Source organism: Pristiophorus japonicus, chromosome 1 (assembly GCF_044704955.1).
Source record: "Pristiophorus japonicus isolate sPriJap1 chromosome 1, sPriJap1.hap1, whole genome shotgun sequence".
NCBI lineage: Eukaryota > Metazoa > Chordata > Chondrichthyes > Pristiophoridae > Pristiophorus > Pristiophorus japonicus.
In genome coordinates, this window is record NC_091977.1 from 389,085,068 (window position 1) to 389,108,926 (window position 23,859).

The 23,859-nt window shown below is 47.0% G+C and overlaps 1 protein-coding gene across 1 annotated transcript in view; it reads left to right on the forward strand.

The window, feature by feature from the left end:
* Positions 1-23,859, forward strand: part of trpa1b (transient receptor potential cation channel, subfamily A, member 1b) — a 165,934-nt gene that overhangs the window by 65,206 nt on the left and 76,869 nt on the right. Inside the window, exons 7-11 of the mRNA XM_070884159.1 lie at positions 9,312-9,448; positions 9,565-9,613; positions 14,107-14,206; positions 19,098-19,198; positions 19,525-19,694. Coding sequence (XP_070740260.1) covers positions 9,312-9,448; positions 9,565-9,613; positions 14,107-14,206; positions 19,098-19,198; positions 19,525-19,694 — 557 coding nt within the window. The remainder of the gene's footprint in view (positions 1-9,311; positions 9,449-9,564; positions 9,614-14,106; positions 14,207-19,097; positions 19,199-19,524; positions 19,695-23,859) is intronic.

A 23,859-nucleotide genomic window follows, 5' to 3' on the forward strand; every position in this document is an offset into this window, starting at 1 on the left:
TATTTGTCCTCTTGCTAAAACAATGCTGATTTTTAACACAATTAAAGGGCCAAGGTTTATAGTGCAATTTATGTTCAAAAGAGTAAAAGAACACAAAATAGATCAGGGATTAGTGATTAAGCTACTCCAAACTAAAATTTGAAAAGTCTTGCAATCGTGAGATAAAATATTTTTCAGATTTGGGGGCGAAATTGCCCTGTTCTGCACCTCCCGTGGGTGTGAACATGCTTTCACCCTGGTGGGGGGGGTGGGAGAAGGGGGTGGCTACTAGTTCCCGCGGCATTGCGCGGGAGTTAGCGGAGGTGCAAACACAGTAACGCTGCACCCTGCTAGTAGCGCCCTGGGCTGCTGTGTCTCCGACTATGATGTCATCAGCGTGCACGGCGACCCCTTTGCACCGATTTAAGCCCCATGGTGGAAATTGGCGAGCGCACCGCCATTTTTATCATTGGCTGACTCACCGGTTGGCCCGTGCTCCAATGTCGCGTGGTCTGGGCCGCGGTCGTGCAGCCCGGCACTCTGTTTGGCTGCCGGGTTGCGGCCACGGCACCATGCAGCCCTGGTGGCTCAGTGGAGGCCATCAAAGGACCTGCAGAGTTCGTAGTGTCTCTCCCCTTTAATGTAAGGGAAAGAGCATTGAAACCCATCAGCGCTACATGGAGAAGCCTCGTAGAGCTGCCAATCCCACCTGTATAGCACCCCAACGGGAAGTCGAGTGTGCGACATTGTGCTCCACTTGCTGTGAATAACCCAAATTTCGCAGCCGGGGTGGGACTTCCATGCCGGGAGCAGGAAGTCTGGCCCCGACTGAGTTATCCCCAAATGGGGCACAGGGCAATTTCGGCCCGTTGAAATCCTGTGTAAGAATGGGTTAGTTTAAGAATTATGACCTGAAATTTCTTCATAGCTGCTCCCGCTCCACAACCGTAACTTTGCTGGAAATGAAGCTGAAACCCCATTGTCACGAGTATCTTCCGGCGAAGTTATGCTGGCTGAGAGAAAGCAGCTCCAAGGAAATTCTCAGCCTATTTGATGTGTCTTGATTTCAATAAAGATGCAGGGAGAAGGAAGAGAATGCCGATCACTGTATCTGGAGCTTAGAGGAACAAGAGAGGACATTTCAGAGGAGCACTGCCCTTCAACAAGATAAAGAGAAGGCACCCAGTACATGCAACTGCTAGTCCTTGCACATTGCAATAGATGAATTGCTACAACTTGTGACAGAGAGAGGTTGGAAGCTGAAGATGAGAAATGGGTCACCTTATCAATTGGCAAGATTTTTTTACGGAAACCTATCCAAAAGTGTGTCAGCCGTGTTAGAAGAGCTTTCCAGATATGGGAGTAATATTCTAGCCTTGAATGGTCTTTGGCTTTAAAGGGCCCAAGTTTCCACATGATTTGCTCCTGATTTTTAGGAGCAACTGGTGGAGAACGGAGTATCTTAGAAATCGCAATTCTCCACATTTAAGGTTTCTGCAGTTCTAGTTATTTAGAACAGTTTCACTTTTGAGCAGAATTTTTTTTCAAAAGGGGGCGTGTCCGGCCACTGACGCCTGATTTGAAAGTTTCCACAGTGAAAACGTACTCCAAACTAACTTAGAATGGAGCAAGTGAAGATTTTTGTAGAACTGAAAAAACCTTGTCTACACATTAAAAAATCAGGCACAGGTTACAAATTAGGCGTCAGAACGAGGTGGGGGGGTGTGGGGGGGGGGAGGGAAGTCATTACATTCTACAATAAATCCTTAGTTATATTTATACAAATATTATACAAATAATTCCAACCTGAATAAACATTTATAAGCAAAGAAAAGATTAAATAAACCATGTTCCTACCTGTGTGAAAGTGCTTCAGGCAGGGAGAATACTGCAGGAGGCCTCACAAGTTGAGGCAGCCGTTCCCGATGGCAGGGGGGGGAAAGGCAGGGAGGAGGCAGCCGTTCCCGCGGTGGGGGGAAAGGCAGTGAGGGCCCGACCGACCGACGGCAGCAGCCGTTCCCGCGGGGGGGGGGAAACACAGTGAGGGCCCGGCCGATCGACCGACGGCAACAGCCGTTCCCGCGGGGGGGGAACGCAGTGAGGGCCCGGCCAATCGACCGACGGCAACAGCCGTTCCCGCGGGGGGGGGGAACGCAGTGAGGGCCCGACCGACCGACGGCAGCAGCCGTTCCCGCGGGGGGGGGGAACGCAGTGAGGGCCCGACCGATCGACCGACGGCAGCAGCCGTTCCCGCGGGGGGAACGCAGTGAGGGCCCGACCGATCGACCGACGGCAACAGCCGTTCCCGCGGGGGGGGGGAACGCAGTGAGGGCCCGACCGATCGACCGACGGCAGCAGCCGTTCCCGCGGGGGGGGGGAACGCAGTGAGGGCCCGGCCGACCGACCGACGGCAGCAGCCGTTCCCGCCGGCGGGGGGGGGGGGAGGGAAGGCTGCAGGAAGCCTCAGAAGTTGAGGCAGCCATTCCCGACGGCAGGGTGGGGGGAGGCCCCCCTGCCGTCGGTCGGGCCCGTCGGGAAACGGCTGCCTCAACTTCTGAGGCTTCCTGCAGCCTTCTCACTGCTGCAAGAAGCCTCAGTGCTGATGTGCTGATGGCAATGTGGTTTTATTAAAAAATGATAAAAAATGAACAGCTGCAAAGAACTACAAAAATGGCCGAGTGCCAATGTTTCCTTCACACTGCGCGTGCGCGAACGCTCCAACGCGCACGCGCAGGGTTGCCGGTACTAAAAAAACTCATTTAAATAGTACCCGCTCCCTCCTACTTACAAAATCGGCGCGAGTGGTAGGCTCCGCCCCCTGGGCGCTGCGCCAAGCACACATCGAGCTGCAAAGCGCTCAAGAATAGCGCGTTTTTTTTCAGGCGCCATTTTCGGCGCGAAAAACAGGCGCCCAGCTCGGAGGGGCGCCTGTTTTGCCGCGTGTGGAAACTTGGGGCCATAATGTTAAAGGTTGTTGGGGAGAAGTACTTCACATGAAAGAGAAAATTAAGCCTCTCGAAGGCAATTTTAATAAAAATGGGGAAGTTCTATTTGAGGTGAGGTCGATCGTGAAGCAATAAATATCATTCGATGAAGAATGATTCAAGATTCCTGTGGGAATCATGGAATATCAGAGGTTGTAGCTGTAGTGTCCTTACACTTTACTATAGAATCACACGAGGCACGTACTGCAGACAAGGTCACTACGTGACCTGAACCTTTATTCCCAGGACCAAGAAGTGATGACCCTGCGTGGGACCTCCCTTTATATACCTGGATGACCAGGCGAGGGGTGTCTCCCACAAGTTCACCCCCTGTGGTCAAGGTGTGCATTACTCAGGTGTATACAGTGTACAGTGTTGTTACATAAAGGTTACAGTTATGTGAAGGTTACAAACATGACATCACCTCCCCCCAATGTCTTTGGGTCAAAGATTGAGTCTTTCAAGCGGTCGACGCTCTCTCGTGGAGCGCCACAGTTGGGGCTCTGGTGGTTGGGCCTTGGCATGCGTCTCTGTCGCCTGAGGTGATTCCGGCCTGTCCAGGCTGGCCACCGGGTCTGTGCATACTGGTGAATGTCCTTGTTGCTCGTTCACTGGCAGTAGTGTGGGTGACGTCTCATGATCTTCCTCAGGTTCCTCAGTGTCCATGCTGAACCTTTTCTTTATTTGGTCCAGATGTTTGCGGCATATCTGCCCATTGTTAAGTCTGACCACTATGACCCTATTCCCTCTTTGCCAATTACAGTACCCTCAAGCCACTTAGGTCCCAAAGCATGATTGAGAACAAATATAGGGTCATCAATTTCTATGCATCTCCCCACTGAATTACGATCATGGCACTTGATTTTGGACTGGTGCTTGCCCTCAACAATGTCTGACAGGTCTGGGTGAATGAGGGACAACTGCATTTTAAGTGTGCGTTTCATGAGTAGTTCCGCGGGTGGGACTCCCGTGAGTGAATGTGGGCAGGACTTATAGGCCAGCAGGAGGCGCGATAGGCGGTACTGAAGGGAGGGTCCTTGAATCCGGAGCATGCCCTGTTTTATGATTTGAACTGCACGTTCCACCTGGCCATTGGAAGCCGGCTTGAACGGTGCTGTCCTGATGTGTTTGATACCATTACCCGACATAAACTGCTGGACTTCATAGCTAGTGAAACACGGGCCATTATCGCTAACCAGGATGTCCGGCAAGCCGTGGGTCGCAAAGATCGTACGCAGACTTTTCACGGTGGTGGATGTCATGCACAAATTCAATATGATGCACTTGATCCATTTCGAGTATGCATCGACAACAATCAGGAACATTTTTCCCATGAACGGGCCTGCGTAGTCTACGTGAATACGTGACCATGGCCTGGTGGGCCAGGGCCACGGGCTGAGTGGGGCCTCCCTTGGGGCATTTCCCAGCTGAGAACACGTCGTGCACCTGCGAACCCAGTGTTCCAGGTCTGAGTCAATTCCCGGCCGCCATACATGTGACTGGGCAATGGCCTTCATTAGCACGATGCTCGCTGCGGAGTTCCCTGATGAATGCTTCCCTTCCTTTCTGGGGCATGACTACCCGGCTGCCCCATAGCAGGCAGTCGGCTTGGATGGAGAGCTCATCCATCCGTCTGTGAAATGGCCTGACCCCCTCGGGACACGCTCCGTGTGCGGGCACCCAATCCCCAGTCAGGACACATTTCTTTATCAGGGATAGTCGGGGATCTCTGTTGGTCCAGATTTTGATCTGGCGGGCTGTGATGGGGGAGCCTGCGGTGTCGAAAGCCTCAATGGCCATGACCATCTCCGCGCTTTGTTCCGACGCCCCCTCGGTGGTGGCCAGTGGGAGCCTGTTGAGCTCGTTAGCGCAATTTTCGGTGCCTGGCCGGTGCTGTATGGTGTAGTCATTCGTAGCCAGCGTGAGGGCCCACCGCTGTATGCGAGCTGACGCATTGGCATTGACAGCCTTGCTGTCGGACAACAGGGATGTTAATGGTTTGTGATCCGTTTCTAACTCGAACCTTCTGCCGAAAAGGTACTGGTGCATCTTTTTCACTCCGTAGACACATGCGAGTGCTTCCTTTTCAACCATCCCATATCCCCGTTCTCCCTGGGAGAGCGACCTGGAGGCATAAGGTTGGAGTTGCCACTCATCATTATTCTGCTGCAACACGCACCCAACCCCATAGGATGATGCATCACACGTTAAAACCAGTTTGTTACAGGGGTTGTACAAGGTCAACAGCTTGTTAGAACAAAGCAGATTATGTGCCCGATTGAAAGCCCGTTCTTGACAGTCTCCCCAAAACCATTCACAACCCTTACGCAGGAGCACATGCAGCGACTCCAACAATGTGCTTAAGTTCGGCAGAAAGTTCCCGAAGTAGTTCAACAGTCCCAGAAATGACCGCAACTCCGATGTGTTGCCGGGCCTGGGCACACGACGGATCACCTCCGTTTTGGATTCGGTAGGCCGGATTCCGTCTACGGCAACCCTCCTGCCCAAAAACTCGACCTCTGGGGCCAAAAACACATACTTGGACTTCTTTAGTCGCAAGCCTACCCGATCCAGTCGGTGTAGCACCTCCTCCAGGTTGTGGAGGTGTTCCTCGGTGTTTCGACTCGTGATAAGGATGTCATCTTGGAATACGATTGTTCCAGGAATGGATTTAAGCAAGCTTTCCATGTTCCTCTGGAAGATAGCTGCCACTGAACGAATGCCAAACGGACACCTGTTGTAAACAAATAGCCCCTTGTGCGTAGTGATGGTGGTCAGAAGCTTGGATTCTTCAGCCAGTTCCTGAGTCATGTCGGCTGAAGTGAGGTCCAACTTGGTGAACAGCTTGCCACCTGCCAGCGTGGCAAAAAGATCCTCCGCTCTCGGAAGCGGGTATTGGTCCTGTAGTGACACTCGGTTGATGGTGGCCTTGTAGTTCGCCACAAATCCTGACTGAGCCATCCGCTTTAAGGACAGGAACGATGGGGCTTGCCCAGTCACTGAATTCAACAGGCAAAATTATGCCCTCTCTTAGCAGCCTGTCCAACTCACTCTCAATTCTCTCACGCATCACATACCGCACGGCTCTGGCTTTGTGGTGCACTGGTCTGGCTTCTGGGGTGATGCGTATCATTACTTTGGTGCCCTTAAAGGTCCCAACACCTGGTTGAAAAAGTGGCTCGAATTTCTGTAGGACCTGTGAGCATGAACTTCGCTCCACAGATGAAATGGCGTGCACATCCCCCCATTTCCAGTTCATCTCGGCTAGCCAGTTCCTCCTCAAGAGTGCGGGACCATTCCCCGGGACAATCTAGACTGGCAGCCAGTTCTCCGATCAATTGTGTGTGACCACCAACTTTGCACTGCTTAGTACTGGGATGATCTCTCTGGTGTATGTCCGTAACTGCGTGTCAATGCGTTCCAGTTTGGGCCTGTTGGCTTTGAGTGGCTATAGTTTTTCAAATTGTTGGGCACTCATAAGTGACTGGCTGGCTCCTGTGTCCAGCTCCATGTCTACGGGAATGCCGTTTAATAGAACTTTCATCATCATAGGTGGCGTTTTGGTGTACGAGCTGTGGATGTCTGCCACATGAACCCGCTGGACTTCAGCATCCATAGCTTTGCCCCAAGCATCACCCTGCCTTGCAGACCCTTCGTCTGGTTCCTCTGTCTCGTAAACTAGCCTCGCTACGGGCTTTCTGCACATTCTGGCCAGATGTCCACTGAAGTTACAGTTTCTGCAGATAAATTGTTGAAACCTACAGGTTTTCGCAGCATGTCTCCCACCGCACCTCCAGCATGAGCTGAGATTGTTGTGAACAAAGGAACTGTTACCAGGCATTCCTCTCTGATTGTCTCTTTGATTACTCCTGAGCACTCTGTTGCTGAGTGTCAATGGTCCCATCCCAGGACGCATTGTCCCTTGTGATGGCGTGAATTGCCGATCCTCCTGCCATTGTCTCTGTTGCTGGCTCACCCTAGAGCCTGTTGCTGCCTGGGCGGTGTCGAATTGCCCTTGCCTGCCTACGGGGTTCTGTGTCTTGTTTACAATGTTAACTCCCTGGTCCATCGCCACGTTGGAACCAGGGCTGCGCGGGTAAATTATCTTGGTCTCCTCTTCCCCTGCCATGAAGGTCTGAGCTATCAGCGTTGCCCTTTCCAAAGTCAAGTCCTTGGTCTCAATAAGCTTCCTGAAAATCCCGGCATGACCAATGCCCTCAATGAAGAAATCCCTTAACATCTCCCCGCTGCAAGCGTCTGTGAACTTACAGAGGCTGGCCAAACGCCGAAGGTTCGCAACAAAGTCCGATATGCTTTGTCCCTCCCGATGCCGATGTGTATAGAACTGGTGCCGGGCCATGTGTATACTGCTCGACGGTTTGAGGTGCTCACCGATCAGAGTGCTGAGCTCTTCAAAGGACTTGTGCGCCGGCTTCTCGGGTGCGAGCAGGTCTTTCATCAGCGCATACATCTTGGATCCGCAGCTGGTCAGTAGATGCGCCCTCCGTTTGCCAGCCGCTTCCTCTCCCAGCCAGTCCTACTGTTCCCTGTGCCCTTACTGTTCCGGTTACCCTTACTGTTCACAGTACCCTTACTGTTCCGGTTACCCTTACTGTTCCCGGTGTCCTTACTGTTCCCGGTGTCCTTACTGTTTCCGGTGCCCTTACTGTTCCCGGTGTCCTTACTGTTCCCGTTGCCCTTACTGTTCCGGTTACCCTTACTGTTCCCGGTGTCCTTACTGTTCCCAGTACCCTTACTGTTCCCGTGTGCCCTTACTGTTCCCAGTACCCTTACTGTTCCAGTTACCCTTACTGTTCCAGTTACCCTTACTGTTCCCGGTACCCTTACTGTTCCCGGTGTCTTTACTGTTCCCGGTGCCCTTACTGTTCCCGGTGCCCTTACTGTTCCCTGTGCCCTTACTGTTCCCGGTACCCTTACAGTTCCGGTTACCCTTACTGTTCCCGGTACCCTTACTGTTCCCGGTACCCTTACTGTTCCCGGGTGCCCTTACTGTTCCCGGTACCCTTACTGTTCCCGGGTGCCCTTACTATTCCCGGTACCTTTACTGTTCCCGGTACCTTTACTGTTCCCGGTACCCTTACTGTTCCCGGTACCCTTACTCTTCCCGGTACCCTTACTCTTCCCGGTGTCCTTACTGTTCCCCGGTGTCCTTACTGTTCCCAGTACCCTTACTGTTCCCAGTACACTTACTGTTCCCGGTATCCTTACTGTTCCCAGTACACTTACTGTTCCCGGGAGCCCTTATTGTTCCCAGGTGCCCTTACTGTTCCCGGGTGCCCTTATTGCTTCCTGTCTTATGTTGCAGAGATCCCCTGTGGGTGATTGGAATGAGCCTGAGTTAAAAACTTGAGGACAGTGGTGACATTCCTAGTCACATATAGAGAGCAGTGTTAGCAGATGAGCATAGCTTCAGATCTTCATTCAGAAGGTTACAGAGATGACCACTGGTACGTTTGGAAAGTGAACCTTTCTGACACACAGCTCCTCAGAGAAGTCCTCATAGGACCATTCCTGCCTGTTGATTCTTTGGGGCGGGGTGGTAATATCTTGTGGGCTGCAGTCTTTTGCCATGCTGCCTGACTCTCCTCACCAAATGCTGCTGCTCTCCCTCCTCCATAAAATTAATAGCTAAGAGAGGTATCCTCATGGGGAAATCCATAACTTCTTCTGAGTTGATGTGACTGCAGGGGGAGGATTGGGTGGCGAAAATCTTTGAGTGGAGTAAGACAGTAACAGTCAATCAAAATGAAGTGCAGTCTCAGTAAGGGCAAAGCAAAATAAAAGCAATGAATATATGTTTTCAGAAGCTAGTAATTAGTAAACAAAGTTTTGTGACTCTTCAAAGCTCGCAAGCCTCTCACCTGCACCTGCATCAGGCGCCGTGCCCCTTCTATCTGGTTGCAGTAGGGGCACAAAGCAGGGAACTCGTATCTGCAGTGCTATTGGGTGACAGAAGCTGTATGTAAATGAGCCCTGAGGGGGTTTGGTGTACAGATCATGGGAAGGGCCCAGAAGATTGAGGAAATTCAGTGGTGGGGGAGGGGGGAAGCGATTTAAAGGTGCCCTTACTGTTCCCTGTGCCTTTACTGTTCCCAGGTGCACAGGCAGCGGAAATCACTTCCACCCAAGTTTCCTCATTGGAAATTGATCCTACTCCGTTCCAGCATCATAAATATGCCATAGACGGTGAGGAAATTCACCGACTAAATGAAAGGCCACTATTATTTCAAACAATAATTTCTAGGCTTAAATCTATTAAACTTTATAGTTTACTAGTATTGGAGTCACTCTGAATGAATATGCTTGTTTTTTGTTTAAAATTGACAGAAGGCTAACTCTACCGCGCTTCACTTTGCGTGCCTGCAGGGGGCAGTTGAGGTAGTCAAGCTCATGCTGTCCAAATACAAGGGAGAAAATGATATACTTCACCTTCTGGATGACATTAAACAAACACCATTGCACAAGTAAGAGAAGATTCATTTGAAACTGAACGGATTTCACTTTGTTGACTGTGATTCCGGTAAAGTAATGTAATCTCTATTGGTGGTGGTAATTTTTAATGTGTAATTTTTATATACAGGGCTGCAACGTATGACCATGCAGAACTAGTGGAATACTTAATTGAACAGGTATTGTCACACAACTCTTCTAAACAGTTACAAATGTTAAATTTTACTAACTCCATGCTAGATGAAAATGATCAAAGGAACAAAATAACTTTTAAGAAGTTTCCTCAATATCTGATCATGTTTATCCAATGAGTAGCCCAGTGATAAAGACTGGGAAGGACCAATAATTAATCTCTAGTCTTTGCTGATGTCAGATGTAGAGATGGTAGTGGTATTACAATTAGCCTCTATTCCCCTAGAACAGGGAGCAGAAATTGGTCAGAGTTTCACAATCCAACCCCTTAACTGAATATGCAGGTGTATGAGGATTAGATGAGAACAGGATCTATCTCACGTGTGTGTGCATGTGCGTGTGTGTGTGCGTGTGCGCGTGCGCATGTGTGTGTGATCCCGGCATCCCTTGGGAGCACTGTATATCAGCAGGCCTCTCATGCTGTACCAGCACACTTACTCATTGTCTACAGTACTCAGTTGCATTACTTTATTATGAGCATAACAATTGGCGATGAGATAATGAACAACCACGCAAAAATACAAAGAACTGTTGGTATCCTGGAGAAATTCTCAAAAGGGGATGATTGGGAAGCCTTCGTGGAGTGACTCGACCAATACTTCATGGCCAGCGAGCTGGAAGGGGACGAAAATGCTGCCAAACGAAGGGCGATCCTTCATACCGTCTGTGGGGCAACAACCTATGGCCTCATGAAGAATCTTCTAGCTCTGGTGAAACCAACAATCAAATCCTATGAAGAACTGTGTACGCTGGTCCGGGAGCAACTAAATCCGAAAGAAAGCGTTTTGATGGCAAGGTGTCAATTCTACACATGTCAACAGTCTCAAGGCCAGGAAGTGGCGAGCTACGTCGCCGAACTGAGGTGCCTTGCAGGACATTGCGAATTCGATGGATACCTTGAGGAAATGCTAAGAGACTTTTTTGTGCTTGGCATTGGCCATGAGGTTATCCTTCGCAAACTATTGACTGATGAAACACCGAACCTGAGCAAAGCCATAACGATAGCCCAGGCATTTATGTCCACCAGCGATAACACCAAACAAATTTCGCAGCATAAAGAGGTTTCGTCTAGTACTGTACACAAAGTATCGTCGTTTTCAGGCAGGGATGCATATGGCAGAACATACACGCTGGCAGCTGCACAACCTCAGATGACCCAGAGTCTGCCATCAATCATTAATGCGAGGCAGTTAATATCTTGTTGGCGTTGCGGAGGTGATCATCGAGCTCATCAATGCCACTTCAAGCACTATGCGTGCAAAGGCTGTGGAACAATGGGACACCTCCAGTGAATGTGCAGATGAGCTGCAAACCCTGCAAACCACCACATTGCAGAGGAAGATCGATCCATGGTGGATCAGGCTGAACTAGAGATGCGAACCGAGGAGGCAGAACTGTACGGGGTACACACCTTCACCATGAAATATCCACCGATCATGTTAAAAGTTGAACTGAACGGAATTCCAGTATCCATGGAACTGGATACAGGTACAAGTCAGTCTATCATGAGCAAAAAGGCCTATGACAGGCCGTGGTGCAACAAGGCACACAGGCCCAAGCTTAGCCCCATTTATATCAAGCTAAGAACTTACACCAAAGAGCTGATCCCTGTTATTGGCAGCGCAGAAGTAAATGTCTCCTATGATGGAGCAGTGCACAAACTCCCACTATGGATTGTACCAGGAGATGGCCCTACAATGTTCGGCAGAAGCTGGCTGGGAAAAATCCGCTGGAACTGGGATGACATCCGAGCGCTCCCGTCCGTCGACTACGCCTCATGTGCCCAGGTTTTGAGCAAGTTCCCGTTGTTGTTTGAGCCAGGCATTGGAAGTTTCTCAGGGGTGAAGGTGCAGATCCACTTGGTTCCCGGTACACAACCCATCCACCACAAGGCATGTGCGGTGCCATATATGATGCGAGAGAAAGTGGAGATCGAGCTGGACAGGCTGCAACGAGAAGACATCAACGCGCCGGTGAAGTTCGATGAGTGGGCCAGTCCGATTGTTCTGGTTCTCAAAGGCGATGACACGGTCAGAATTTGTGGGGACTATAAAGTAACAATTAACCGTTTTTCGCTACAGGACCAGTGCCCACTACCCAAGGCAGACCGACCTATTTGCGACCCTGGCTGGAGGAAAGACATTCACCAAGTTGGACCTGACCTGACGCAGGAGCTGGAGGAATCTTTGAAAGGCCTCACCTGCATCAATACGCACAAAGATCTGTTCATCTACAATAGATGCCCTTTGAGATTCGATTGGCCGCGGCAATTTTCCAAGAAACATGGAGAGCCTGCTAAAGTCAGTTCCGCGCACCGTGGTTTTCCAGGACGACATACTGGTCACAGGTCGGGACACCATCGAACACTTGCAGAACCTGGAAGAGGTTCTATGTCGGCAGATCGCATGGGACTCAGGTTGAAATGCTTGAAGTGTGTTTTCCTGGTGCCAGAGATCGAGTTCTTAGGGAGAAGAATCGCAGCAGACGGCATCAGACCCACCAACGCCAAGATGGAGGCCATCAAGACCTGGACCAGTCAGGATCCTTTACTGTCCCTGGTAAAAAAAACGGTATCCTCCATGGGAGCTGGTCCAGCGTCCCAGCAGAGATGGATGAAGAGATCAAGCCGTTGCAACGGCGCAAAGACGAAATATCCATACTAGCGGACTGTCTTTTGTGGGGTAATCACGTGGTTTTGCCTAAGAAAGGCAGGGAAACCTTCGTATGCCACCTACACAGTACCCACCCAGGCATAGTAATGAAAGCTATAACCAGATCCCATGTGTGGTGGCCCGGCATTGACTCAGACTTAGAGTCATGCATGCGCCAATGCAACACACGCTCTCAACTGAGCAATGCACCCAGAGAGGCATCGCTAAGTTTGTGGTCATGGCCCTCCAAACTGTGGTCTAGGATCTACGTTGACTTTGCGGGCCCATTTCTAGGCAAAATGTTTTGGTTGTTGTGGATGCTTATTCAAAATGGATTGAATGTGTAATAATGTCTGTAAGCACATCCACTGCCACCATCGAAAGCCGACGAGTCATGTTTGCCACGCACAGCCTGCCTGATGTCCTTGTCAGTGAGAATGGGCCGTGCTTCATCAGTGCTGAATTCAAGGAATTCATGACCCGCAATGAAATCGAGCACGTCACATCTGCTCCGTTCAAGCCCACATCCGACGGCCAGGCAGAACGGGCAGTCCAAACCATCAAAGCTTTAAACGTGCATCGGAAGGCTCCCTGCAGACCCGCCTGTCCCGAATCCTGCTCAGCTACTGCACCAGACCCCACTCGCTCACCGGGGTTCCCCCAGCCGAGCTGCTCATGAAAAGGGCGCTCAAAACAAGGCTCTCTCTTGTCCACCCTGATCTCCATGATCATGTCGAGGGCAGGCGGCATCAACAAAGCATGTACCATGATCACGCAAACTTGTCACGTGATATTGAAGTCAATGACCCTGTGTTTGTACTCAACCATGGACATGGTCCCAAATGGCTTGCTGGCACTGTCATAGCCAAAGAAGGTCTTTCAGGTCAAACTTGCCAATGGACTAACTTGCAGAAAGCATTTGGACCAAATCAAACTGCGATTCACAAACAGCCACGAGCAACCCGAAGAAGACACCACCAACTTCGACCCTCCAACACACACACAAGTGGCAACCGATATCACGGTTGACCACGAAGCTCAACTCACCATCCACAGCAGCCTGGCAAGGCCAACTGCACAGCAGTCCAGTGAAGAACCAACCAACTCACCCACACCTGCATTTGTACCGAGACAATCGACAAGCCCCAGATCGTCTCACCCTGTAAATAAGTGTACTTTTGATTTTGGGAGGGAGTGATGTTATGTATGTAACCCTCGGCAACCTGTATCATACCGTACATAAGCAGGCCTCCCATGCTGTACCAGCACTCTGGAGTTTAATTAAAGAAGCTAAGGTCACACTTACTCACTGTCTACAGTACTCAGTTACCTTTCTTTCTTTCTTTCTTTCTTTCTTTCTTTCTTTCTTTCTTTCTTTCTTTCTTTCTTTCTTTCTTTCTTTCTTTCTTTCTTTCTTTCTTTCTTTCTTTCTTTCTTTCTTTCTTTCTTTCTTTCTTTCTTTCTTTCTTTCTTTCTTTCTTTCTTTCTTTCTTTCTTTCTTTCTTTCTTTCTTTCTTTCTTTCTTTCTTTCTTTCTTTCTTTCTTTCTTTTCTTTTCTTTTCTTTTCCTTTCTTTTCCTTTCTTTTCCTTTCTTTTCCTTTCTTTCTTTCTTTCTTTCTTTCTTTTCTTTTCCTTTCTTTTCCTTTCTTTTCCTTTCCTTTCTTTTCCTTTCCTTTCTTTTCTTTTCCTTTCTTTTCTTTTCCTTTCCTTTCTTTTCCTTTCCTTTCTTTTCCTTTCTTAACTAGAACTAATATGTAAATGAATAAATTTTTAAGCAAGTAAATGATTCTTAAATTATGTGTAAGTAATTTTCATTTTTTTAATGATAGGGGTCAGACATGAATATGATTGACAGTGAATCCCGCACTCCTCTTCTGTGGGCTGCTTCACGTGGAGCCTGGAATACTGTGATAATTCTGGTGACAAGAGGTCAGCCACCTTTACTGTCCATGTGTAGATGTGAAAGGAGATAGTACATTTGTGCTGATTTCCTGTTGCTTTAAGGTTTTTTCAAGCAGTGACTGAAGAGCCAGCTATTTCTCAACACTTACCTTGACCGTAATATTTTTAATTCTCAGGGTGTGGGTGTCATTGGTAAAGCTGGCATTTATTGTCCACCTCTAATTGCCTTTTTGAACTGCTGCACTCCATGGGGTGAAGGTGTTCCCACAATGCTGCTTAGCATTGGTATGACACAACTGAATGGCTTGCTAGGTCACGTCAGAGGGCAGTTCAGAATCAACCGTGTCGGTGTGGTAACATATAGGACAGCAGGTTTCCTTTGCTAAAGGATATTAGTGAAGGAATTGGGTTTTTACGACAATCCAACAGTTTTGTGGTCACTATTTTGGTTTTTAATTTTAAACTGAATTCAAATTCTCATATTTGAACTCATATTTTCTGTGATTGTTACGTCTCCTGATTACTAGTCCAGCAACCCAATTGCTACTTTATTGCACCCAAAGTTAACTATGTATAATTTACTTTTGTGTTGTTGCAGCGGTTTGGAAAGAATAGATTTTGTCCGACAATGATATGGAGAACTTTCTGTTCTGTCTAGCAGTTCTACATATTTATCTGATTGGTATCTAAGGAAAACAAAACAAAAGATTAGCTATAATCAACTCCTAAGGTGTAGTAATATGTAGAAAATGTAGGAAGGATTTTAAATTTTCTGCTCGGGATATTGTGCTACTACTGTAGACAACCAAGCCGAAGTCTGCTCTTAACTGACATCAACTCACGTACAGTTATAATATCTACTGTTGCAAAAATGTCAAAAGTGTTTTAAGGTCTGTAAGTTTAGATATCACCTCATTATCTCTGTAGCAAACTTTGTCTGGAAATAGAATTGACTTTTACAAATTCAATAGAATGAAAAAGCTGACCAGGAATAAAATAATGTTTGAATATATTTATTAACAGCAGTTTAAACATCAGATAACTTCTACAACCACAGAGAGGCAGTAGCTGCCCACAAAACTTAGCTTCATAACTCTACTCAGCCATTAACTACTGATTTTTTGCAATTCTTCGAATAAATAATGTCACATCATCTTTAGTCCAAGCAAAGGATGCTCATTGTGTTTTTTTCTTGTTTTTATTTACAATATGGATGAGTCTAATTTCAAAATAATAGTAAAAGGTATATTAAAGGTTTTTGCATTCTTGCTATCCTCTGTTCAAAGTCACACTGAAGCTGTTGAATGAATAAACATTAAAATAATACTCCAGGTTCAGGCTCCACAATCACATCATACATTAAAAATATAAGGGGAATGGACTAGAGGATAGATAGAATTTTAACTCCCAGGCCTCATTCATCATCATAGAGAGTCCCTCGAAATCGAGGAAGACTTGCTTCCACTCTAAAAGTGAGTTCTTAGGTGACTGAACAGTCCAATACGAGAACCACAGTCCCTGTCCCAGGTGGGACAGACAGTCGTTGAGGGAAAGGGTGGGTGGGACTGGTTTGCCGCATGCTCCTTCTGCTGCCTGCGCTTGTTTTCTTCATGCTCTCGGCGACTAATACCCCAACCCATGTCTCAAGCAGAACAGATAGGAAGTGGCTGGCGGCCTGCAAAAATTGGGCAGACAATAGCCACCTGCCAGCATACAGGAAGGGTGATTCGGGGAAAGTCTCACAGGAAGGAAGGGGGGTGGGGTGGGGGGCACGGAGTCCAGGGCATGGGAGCTCTAAACTTTCTTTGTGAGGCACAGAGGAACATTGCTGCTCCTCCTCGCCACACAAGTAAAGTTAACATACAACTTGCCTTAAATGGCCTCTTTTGGGCCCAAATCCTCTTCTCATTTGACTTTATCTGGCGGGAAAGCTGCCGTTCAGTGCCTTCACCGCTCAGGCCAGTGTTAAAATTGCAGCCATAGCCCAATGATGTCATCAGACTCTGATCTGTATATGTTAATGAGGACCCCGCTGCCTTTGGCCAAGCGGATTAACCATCCATCTAAAATCCTGTGTCAAAATTGCAGACAGTGGGATACGGGCAGGTCCAGGACAGAAAGTAACCCGGGGCATTTTAACTGTCAACCTGTCTAGTTTCTAGTGGGCCAGTAGAGTTAAAATTTCCCCGATATCATGTTATTGGGGATAAAATTGCAGTTGGAGGCTTCCTTCATACGAACGCCTCCGACCCGAAAAAATCTACGAAAGTACCTGTTGGTCCCGGAGGAACATAGAGATTCCAGTCGGAGGCCTAGAGTCATAAGAACATAAGAACCAGGAGGCCATTTAGCCCCTCGAGCCTGCTCCGCCATTCAACAAGATCATGGCTGATCTGGCCGTGGACTCAGCTCCACTTACCCGCCCTCTCCCCGTAACCTTTAATTCCCTTATTGGTTAAAAATCTATCGATCTGTGTTTTGAATACATTCAATGAGCTAGCCTCAACTGCTTCCTTGGGCAGATAATTCCACAGATTCACAACCCTCTGGGAGAAGAAATTCCTTCTCAACTCGGTTTTAAATTGGCTCCCCCGTATTTTGAGGCTGTGCCCCTTAGTTCTAGTCTCCCCGACCAGTATAAACAACCTCTCTGCCTCTATCCTGTCCATCCCTTTCATTATTTTAAATGTTTCTATAAGATCCCCCCTCATCCTTCTGAACTCCAACGAGTAAAGACCCAGTCTACTCAATCTATCACCATAAGCTAACCCCCTCATCTCCGGTATCAACCTAGTGAATCGTCTCTGTACCCCCTCCAAAGCTAGTATATCCTTCCTTAAGTAAGGTGACCAAAACTGCATGCAGTACTCCAGGTGCGGCCTCACCAATACCCTGTACAGTTGCAGCAGGACCTCCCTGCTTTTGTAGTCCATCCCTCTCGCAATGAAGGCCAACATTCCATTTGCCTTCCTGATTACCTGCTGCATCTGCAAACTAACTTTTTGGGATTCATGCACAAGGACCCCCAGGTCCCTCTGCATCATAGCATGTTGTAATTTCTCCCCATTCAAATAATATTCCCTTTTACTGTTTTTTTTTTCCAAGGTGGATGACCTCACATTTTCCGACATTGTATTCCATCTGCCAAACTTTAGCCCATTCTAAACCTATCTAAATCTCTTTGCAGCCTCTCTGTGTCCTCTACACAACCTGCTTTCCCACTAATCTTTGTGTCATCTGCAGCGCATGAGAAGATGCCTTTCGGGCACGTACCGTATGTACGTACAAGCTCGAGTCATGTGGCCTGGACTACCAATCACTATGCAGCATTCTCATTGATAAAAATGGGAGCTCTGTTAGTATGGACTCCCATTACTATCAACGAGAAAAAACCTTAAAACACCAAAACACAACATAATAAATAAATAAAATCTCACATATTTAAAATTAATTGAAATTAAATGTAATTAAATGTTTTAGAAAAAAATATATATTTTGGAATTTTTCTCAATGTGTTTTAATAGTGTTGAAAATAATGGACAGGGTTTTTAATATAAAAATGAATGATTAAATTGAATTTTTATATGTTTTGAAACTCTTAGGCTGGTAAAAGTAAGCTATGCGCCTGCTTTTACCAGGCATAAAAGTTTGATGGACATTCACTGGGCAAGAGCTGGGCAAATAGCCCAATCTCTCCCATGTGAATGTCCTTCCTGTAGGGATGCAGAGGATCTATACGGAGAAATCTTGACGGATCGGAAAAGCCGGTTTTCAGTGCATGCGCATTGCGCCCCGAAAACCGGCTTTTATGAGGCCTGGCCGTGTGCTCTTCATACAGATCTGGCAAGGCCGGAATTTTCAGCCCATAGTGTTGAGCCTTGGAAATGCCAAGAAGGTGGACCCAGTTGAGAGAATTGTTCGCAAATTTACAATAGGTTTGATTTTTTTTGAGCTTAAATATTACATTTCTTAAAAGAAATTAAAATAAAGGCCTAAAACTCAATTATTGGAGGGTAGGGTGGTGCGGGGGGGGGGGGGGGGGGGGAGGGGCGGGGGGAGTGATCTTGTTCGAGTGTGGGAAGCCAGAAATTGGGGCATAAAGAAGATATGCCAGGGTTACATTAAATATCACAAGCAGAGGCAATTGGCAGATATGCATATCTTCAATGTGATGGATGTATGCAAATGATGGGCTAATAAGGGCAAACTCTCAGAAATTCTGGTATTTACATCAGAATTTGCACATGACTTAACTCAAGTCTGTAGAAAAGAGTCAGTTATCTGCAGGACTTGACAAACCAGCAAGTGACTGAGTTCACATGCAGGGAATTGCCACAAACTGTGTCTGAAATTTCAACCATTACTGGAGTGATTAAAAAATCTTTTCACAGCTGTACTGTTGAACAATGGTTTTGCAAGCAGCCTTTCAGCAGTTTTAGGGAGGAAAATATATTGATGGCTGCCACCAAAAAAGGTACGTATTTTTAAAAACTTATCTTTAAGTTGAACCAAGAGGAGCCAGAGTGCTCCTCATGGCTCCACACCACTACAGCAGGCTGCTGGTGGCCTGTGTTCATCCCCTCCTGTTCTCCTATCATCCACCCACAATACCCAGGGCTTATCTTAGGGCCAAATTGGTGCTCCAGTGTCTGGCGAGCTGCCTCGGAATGGCAGATTGGGGACTGTAGCTTGCCAGAAATATGTTGATGAGGCCTGAGGCCCAATTTCGATCGCGACTCAGGCCTTTAGCGCACTCCTAGTGTACCAAAAATGTTTTTAGACAGAACTTAGTCAAAGGCTTTTTGGGAAGTTTAGGTACAGCATATCATAGGATTTTTTGTTGTCACTTCATAAGAGCCAAGGCATATCAACTCCCCTTATCAAACTAATAAACTATTTCATGTTATAATTTTCTTAGGAGCTAATGTGAAAATAAAGAATTCTGTGGAATGTAACTTCCTTCATCTAACTGTCCTGCAACCCAAAGGATTAAACAACCTCAGTGAAGAAATTCTTCAGGTAAATCTTTATTTATGTTTCTACTTTGACAGATTTTCAGACCTGTTATTAATTCTCATGATTAACAAATAATATGGCTTTACTTAATAAAGTGGCCAGTAGCTGATTTATTCAGATTTTTCTCAATAATATTTTCCAGTTTAGGCAGATAGTGCAGATCACTTCTGAGTATTCGAACCTAAAAATGTGCTGTAATACTATGGGTTTGTGGAGTAAAGGCTATATCAGCTACTTTGAGGCTTATTCTTTAAGAAAGCATTTTGTCTTAATCGATTTACCCCTTCTTATTTCTTTATTCTTTAACATTTATATGTATACTTTTGCAGTCTGAAAAAGTACAGGAGCTATTGAATGACAAAGATATTAATGGCTGTACTCCACTGCACTATGTGTGTAGACAAGGACTAACAGATTCTGTGGATAAAATGTTGTCCTTAAAAACATCTCTTCATTTGAAAACAATGGACAAGAAATCATCACTGCATTTTGCAGCAGGGTAGGGAAACTCGCATCTTCAATTCATCTGTTTAATTATCAAGATTTAGGGGGAGAAATGTGCCTCCTGTCGACACCTTGAGGGGGTGGTAATGGGGCACCAAGGGGTTAACAATTGGGTGCGGCGAATTCAGTGATGCTTGCGAACTTCAGTGCTGATTTAGCGCTGGCGCTAACTCTTACCGCCTCGGCCTCTAACGCCTCGCAGATCGTGATGTCATAAAGTGTGCATCGCCCTGTTACCACCCCGGATGTGAAATTGCCTCCGCCCCTGCTGTATTGCCCGGCATGAACAACGGCAGGAAGAGGAGACATTGTCACCTTGGCTGGCTGCTTGGGGAGTACTAATTAAAGGCAGTTGTTTTCAGGTCGGCCAAACTTTATTCTTTGCACCAGTCTGGTGCCTGCTGAAAGTTTTCAATGCTCCATTGCTGCAAGATGTCCAAGCCCTCCACTCTCTGAGAGTGTTTGGGGCTGTAATGGCAGTCACGCAGGTTGCCTGGCAACACAGAACTGAGCAGAAGTACAATGTGCAACATCATTGGCCCTCATTAAGCGAGGGAAGCAGACTCTGATACCGGTTTCATTGCACACCACATTATTTAGCGTTCTGCCGCTACTGTCCCGCTCTCGCACTTCAGCGCCCTAAGAGAAATGGTTAGTGCTTGATTTAGTGCTCCACTTCCCTCTTGGCTGAATTTCCTGGGAGCAGAAAATCATTATCACCTGGCCATACTTTCCAGAGATTTCAAAAGTTATTGCAACCAATAGGGTGCTACACAATTTCTAGCCCTTGGTTTTCTCAAATATAGGTCAGAATAAATTTAAAATCAGATTATTTCTATCTATCTCTCTTGCCTCTGAGTCAGAAGATCATGGGTTCAATTCCCACTCCAGAGCAGTGAGCACATAAACTAGGCTGACACTTCAGTGCAGGACTGACTAGAGGTACCGGCTTTCGGATGGGACATTAAACTGTGATCCTGTCTGCTCTCTCAGATGGATGTAAGAGATAGCATGGCATTTTTTGAAGAAGAGCAGAGGAGTTCTCCCCGGTGTCCAGGCCAACAATATTACTAAAAATGACCACAATTGAAAAATAGTTAATTTGCTGTAAAATGCTTTGGGACATCCTGAGATTGTGAAAGGCACTGTATAAATGCAAGTTATTTCTTTCTTTATCCATCTATATCTTAATAATCTAACATGTGCATTCACTTGTTTTCTACAGAACCTTATTTCCTGCTGTCAGTCTTTTACCAAACATTTGTATCAGATTTTTCCATGTAAATTCCTATGTCCACATTTTTAATCAAAATGATCAGCCTATAATTGTACAATTTGACCACCAGATGGCACTGTACTATTTTAAAGAATCAAATAGAATGATACAACACTGAAGGAGCACATTCGGCCCATTGTGCCTGTACCAGTTCTTTGGTAGAGTTATCCAATTAATCCCATGTTCCTGTTCTTGCCCTGTAATTTTTTCCATTCAAGTATTTATCCATTTCCCTTTTGAACGTTACTACTGCATCTGCTTCCATCACCCTTTCAGGCAGTGAATTCCAGATCACAACAACTCAGTGTAACAAAATAATGTTTCTTTTCATGTCGTCTCTGGTTCTTTTGCCAATCACCTTAAATCTGTGCTCTCAGGTTACCGACCCTTCTGCTACTGGAAACAGTTTTTCCTTCTTTATTCTATCAAAACACTTTATAATTTTGAACACTGCTATCAAATCTCCTCTTAACATTCTCTGTTTTAAGGAGAACACCCTCAGCCTCACCAGCCTCTCCACATAAATGAAGTCCTTCATTCCTGGTACTATTCTTGTAAATCTCTTTTATATCTCTCCAAGGAGTTGATATCCTTCGTAAAGTGTGGCACCCAGATTGAACATTTAGCACAAAAGAAAGAATGCATTTATATAGGGACTTTCACAACATCAAAAGAGCTTTAAAGCCAATGAAGTACCTTTGAAATGTAATGTAGGGAATAACTTCCTTGCTTTTGTATTTCATTCCTCTATTAATAAAGCCAAGGATCCCGTAAGCTTTTTTAATAGCCTCCTCAACTTGTCCTGCCACCTTCAAAGATTTGTGTACATACACCCCGATGTCATTCTGTTCCTGCACCCCGTTAAAATTGTACAATATTGCCTCTCATCATTCTTCTCTCCAAAATGTCTCAGTTCATACTTCTCTGTGCACAATTTCATCTGCCATGCGTCTGCCCTTTGACCAATCTGTCTCTATGCTCCTGAAGTCTGTTAGTATCCTCATTATTTACTTTTATTTCCTCTACATAACATGAATCAAAATGCTTTCTGAAATGTTTTCATCAGCAAGTTTTGGGGGATTGATTTTACCCCCAGTGAGTCTCAAATGCGCAGTGGTGGTGGGGGGGGTGTGGTGTGGAGCAAGTGCAAAACACACTAGCTGGCCTATGTTTGAGGCCATGGTATTTTAACTCCTGTGCCACATCTGGATGTTGCCGGTCCACTGTTTCTAAATTGCCAGACTGCTTGTCTGACATCCAATACTGGATGAAGAGAAATTTCCTCCAACTAAATATTGGGAAGACTGCAGCCATTGTTTTCAGTCCCTGCCAGAGACTCCATTCCCTCGCCATGGATTCCATCCCTCTCTCTGGCATATTGTTGTCATATTTGACCCTGAGCTGAGCTTCCGACCACATATCCACGCTATCCCCAACACCGCCTATTTCCATCCCTGTAACATCGTCCGATCACTTCTCTGCCTAGCGCGGATGCGTTTCAACACCCTTCCCCTTCCGTGAAAGGGGAGGGCCACTGCAAACTGCGCGGGCCCTTTGATTGTCTCTACTGGGCCACCAGGGCTGTGTAGTACCGCATCCCGGCCCCTAAACGGCGTGTCGAGCTGCACGATCATGGCCCAGACCACATGACATCGATGGAGCATGAGCCGACCGTTAAGTCAGCTGAAGAACGCACTTCCGCCCCGGGAGCAGTGGTCGGCCTGGTTTGTGACCTGTGAGGCTGGGGTGGGCATTGTCCACAGTAGCCTCATGGGATGCTCGGCAATTTCCGGCGCAAGGTGGAAAGGGGTCGCCTCGCATGGCGATGACGTCATTGTTGGAGGCACGGCGGTCCCGGGGTGCTACTAGTGCGGTATGGCGCTACCGTGTTTGCGCCTCAGCTAACTCCCGCGCAGTATCACGGGAGCCGGTAGCACATGCAACCACCTGGGTGAAAACAGTTTTGTGCCCATTAGCGCCCCCTGGAGGCGCTAATGGAAGGTACAGAACAGTGCAATTTTGGCCCCTATGAACCCTAGCTCTATATTCCCCAGCAAGGGGAAACATCCTCCATGCATCTACCCTGACAACTCCTGGAAGAATTTTGAGTGTTTCAAAGAGATCACCTCTCAATCTTTTAAACTCTGAAGAATAAAGACCTAGTCTACTCAATCTCTCCTCATAGGACAATCTCCCCATCCCAATGCCTCGAATTTAACATTCTCATCCTTGTTTTCAAATCCCTCCATGGTCTCCCCCTCCCTATCTCTGTACTGAACTCCAGCCCGACAACCCTGTGAGATATCTGCACTCCTCCAATCCTGGGCTCTTGAGCATCCCTGATTTTAATCACTCATCCATTGGCGGTCATACCTTCAGCTGTCAAGGCCCTAAGCTCTGGAATTCCCTCCCTACACCTCCCTTTCATCTTTTAAGATGTTCCTTAAAACCTACCGCTTTGACCAAGTCTGCTCTAATATCGCCTGATTTGGCTCGGTCTCAAATTTTGTTTGATAATACTCCTGTGAAGCATTTTGGGATGTTTTACTATGTTAAAGGTGATATATAAATACAAGTTGTTGTTTTGAGCTGCTGCTCAAAATAGGCAGAAAATAGCACCTAGCCAGAGGCCATTGGCCATCACCAAAGAGAGGCTTGCTGGCAAGCAGATAATTTGCAGGGAAGAGATTTCGGGTGGGTGTTGCAGGAGGGTTTCCAAGCCAAGTAAAAAAAACTTTCCTTGCCAGGTCTGGAGGAACACTGCTCCTCCTGACCCCACAAAGAAAGGTTTTTCACTTGCCCTGGAGGGGCCTCTTCACCCTTCCTGACAGCTTCCATCTGACAGGAAAGCCCAGGTTCAAATGCGACTAAGGTACCATTGATG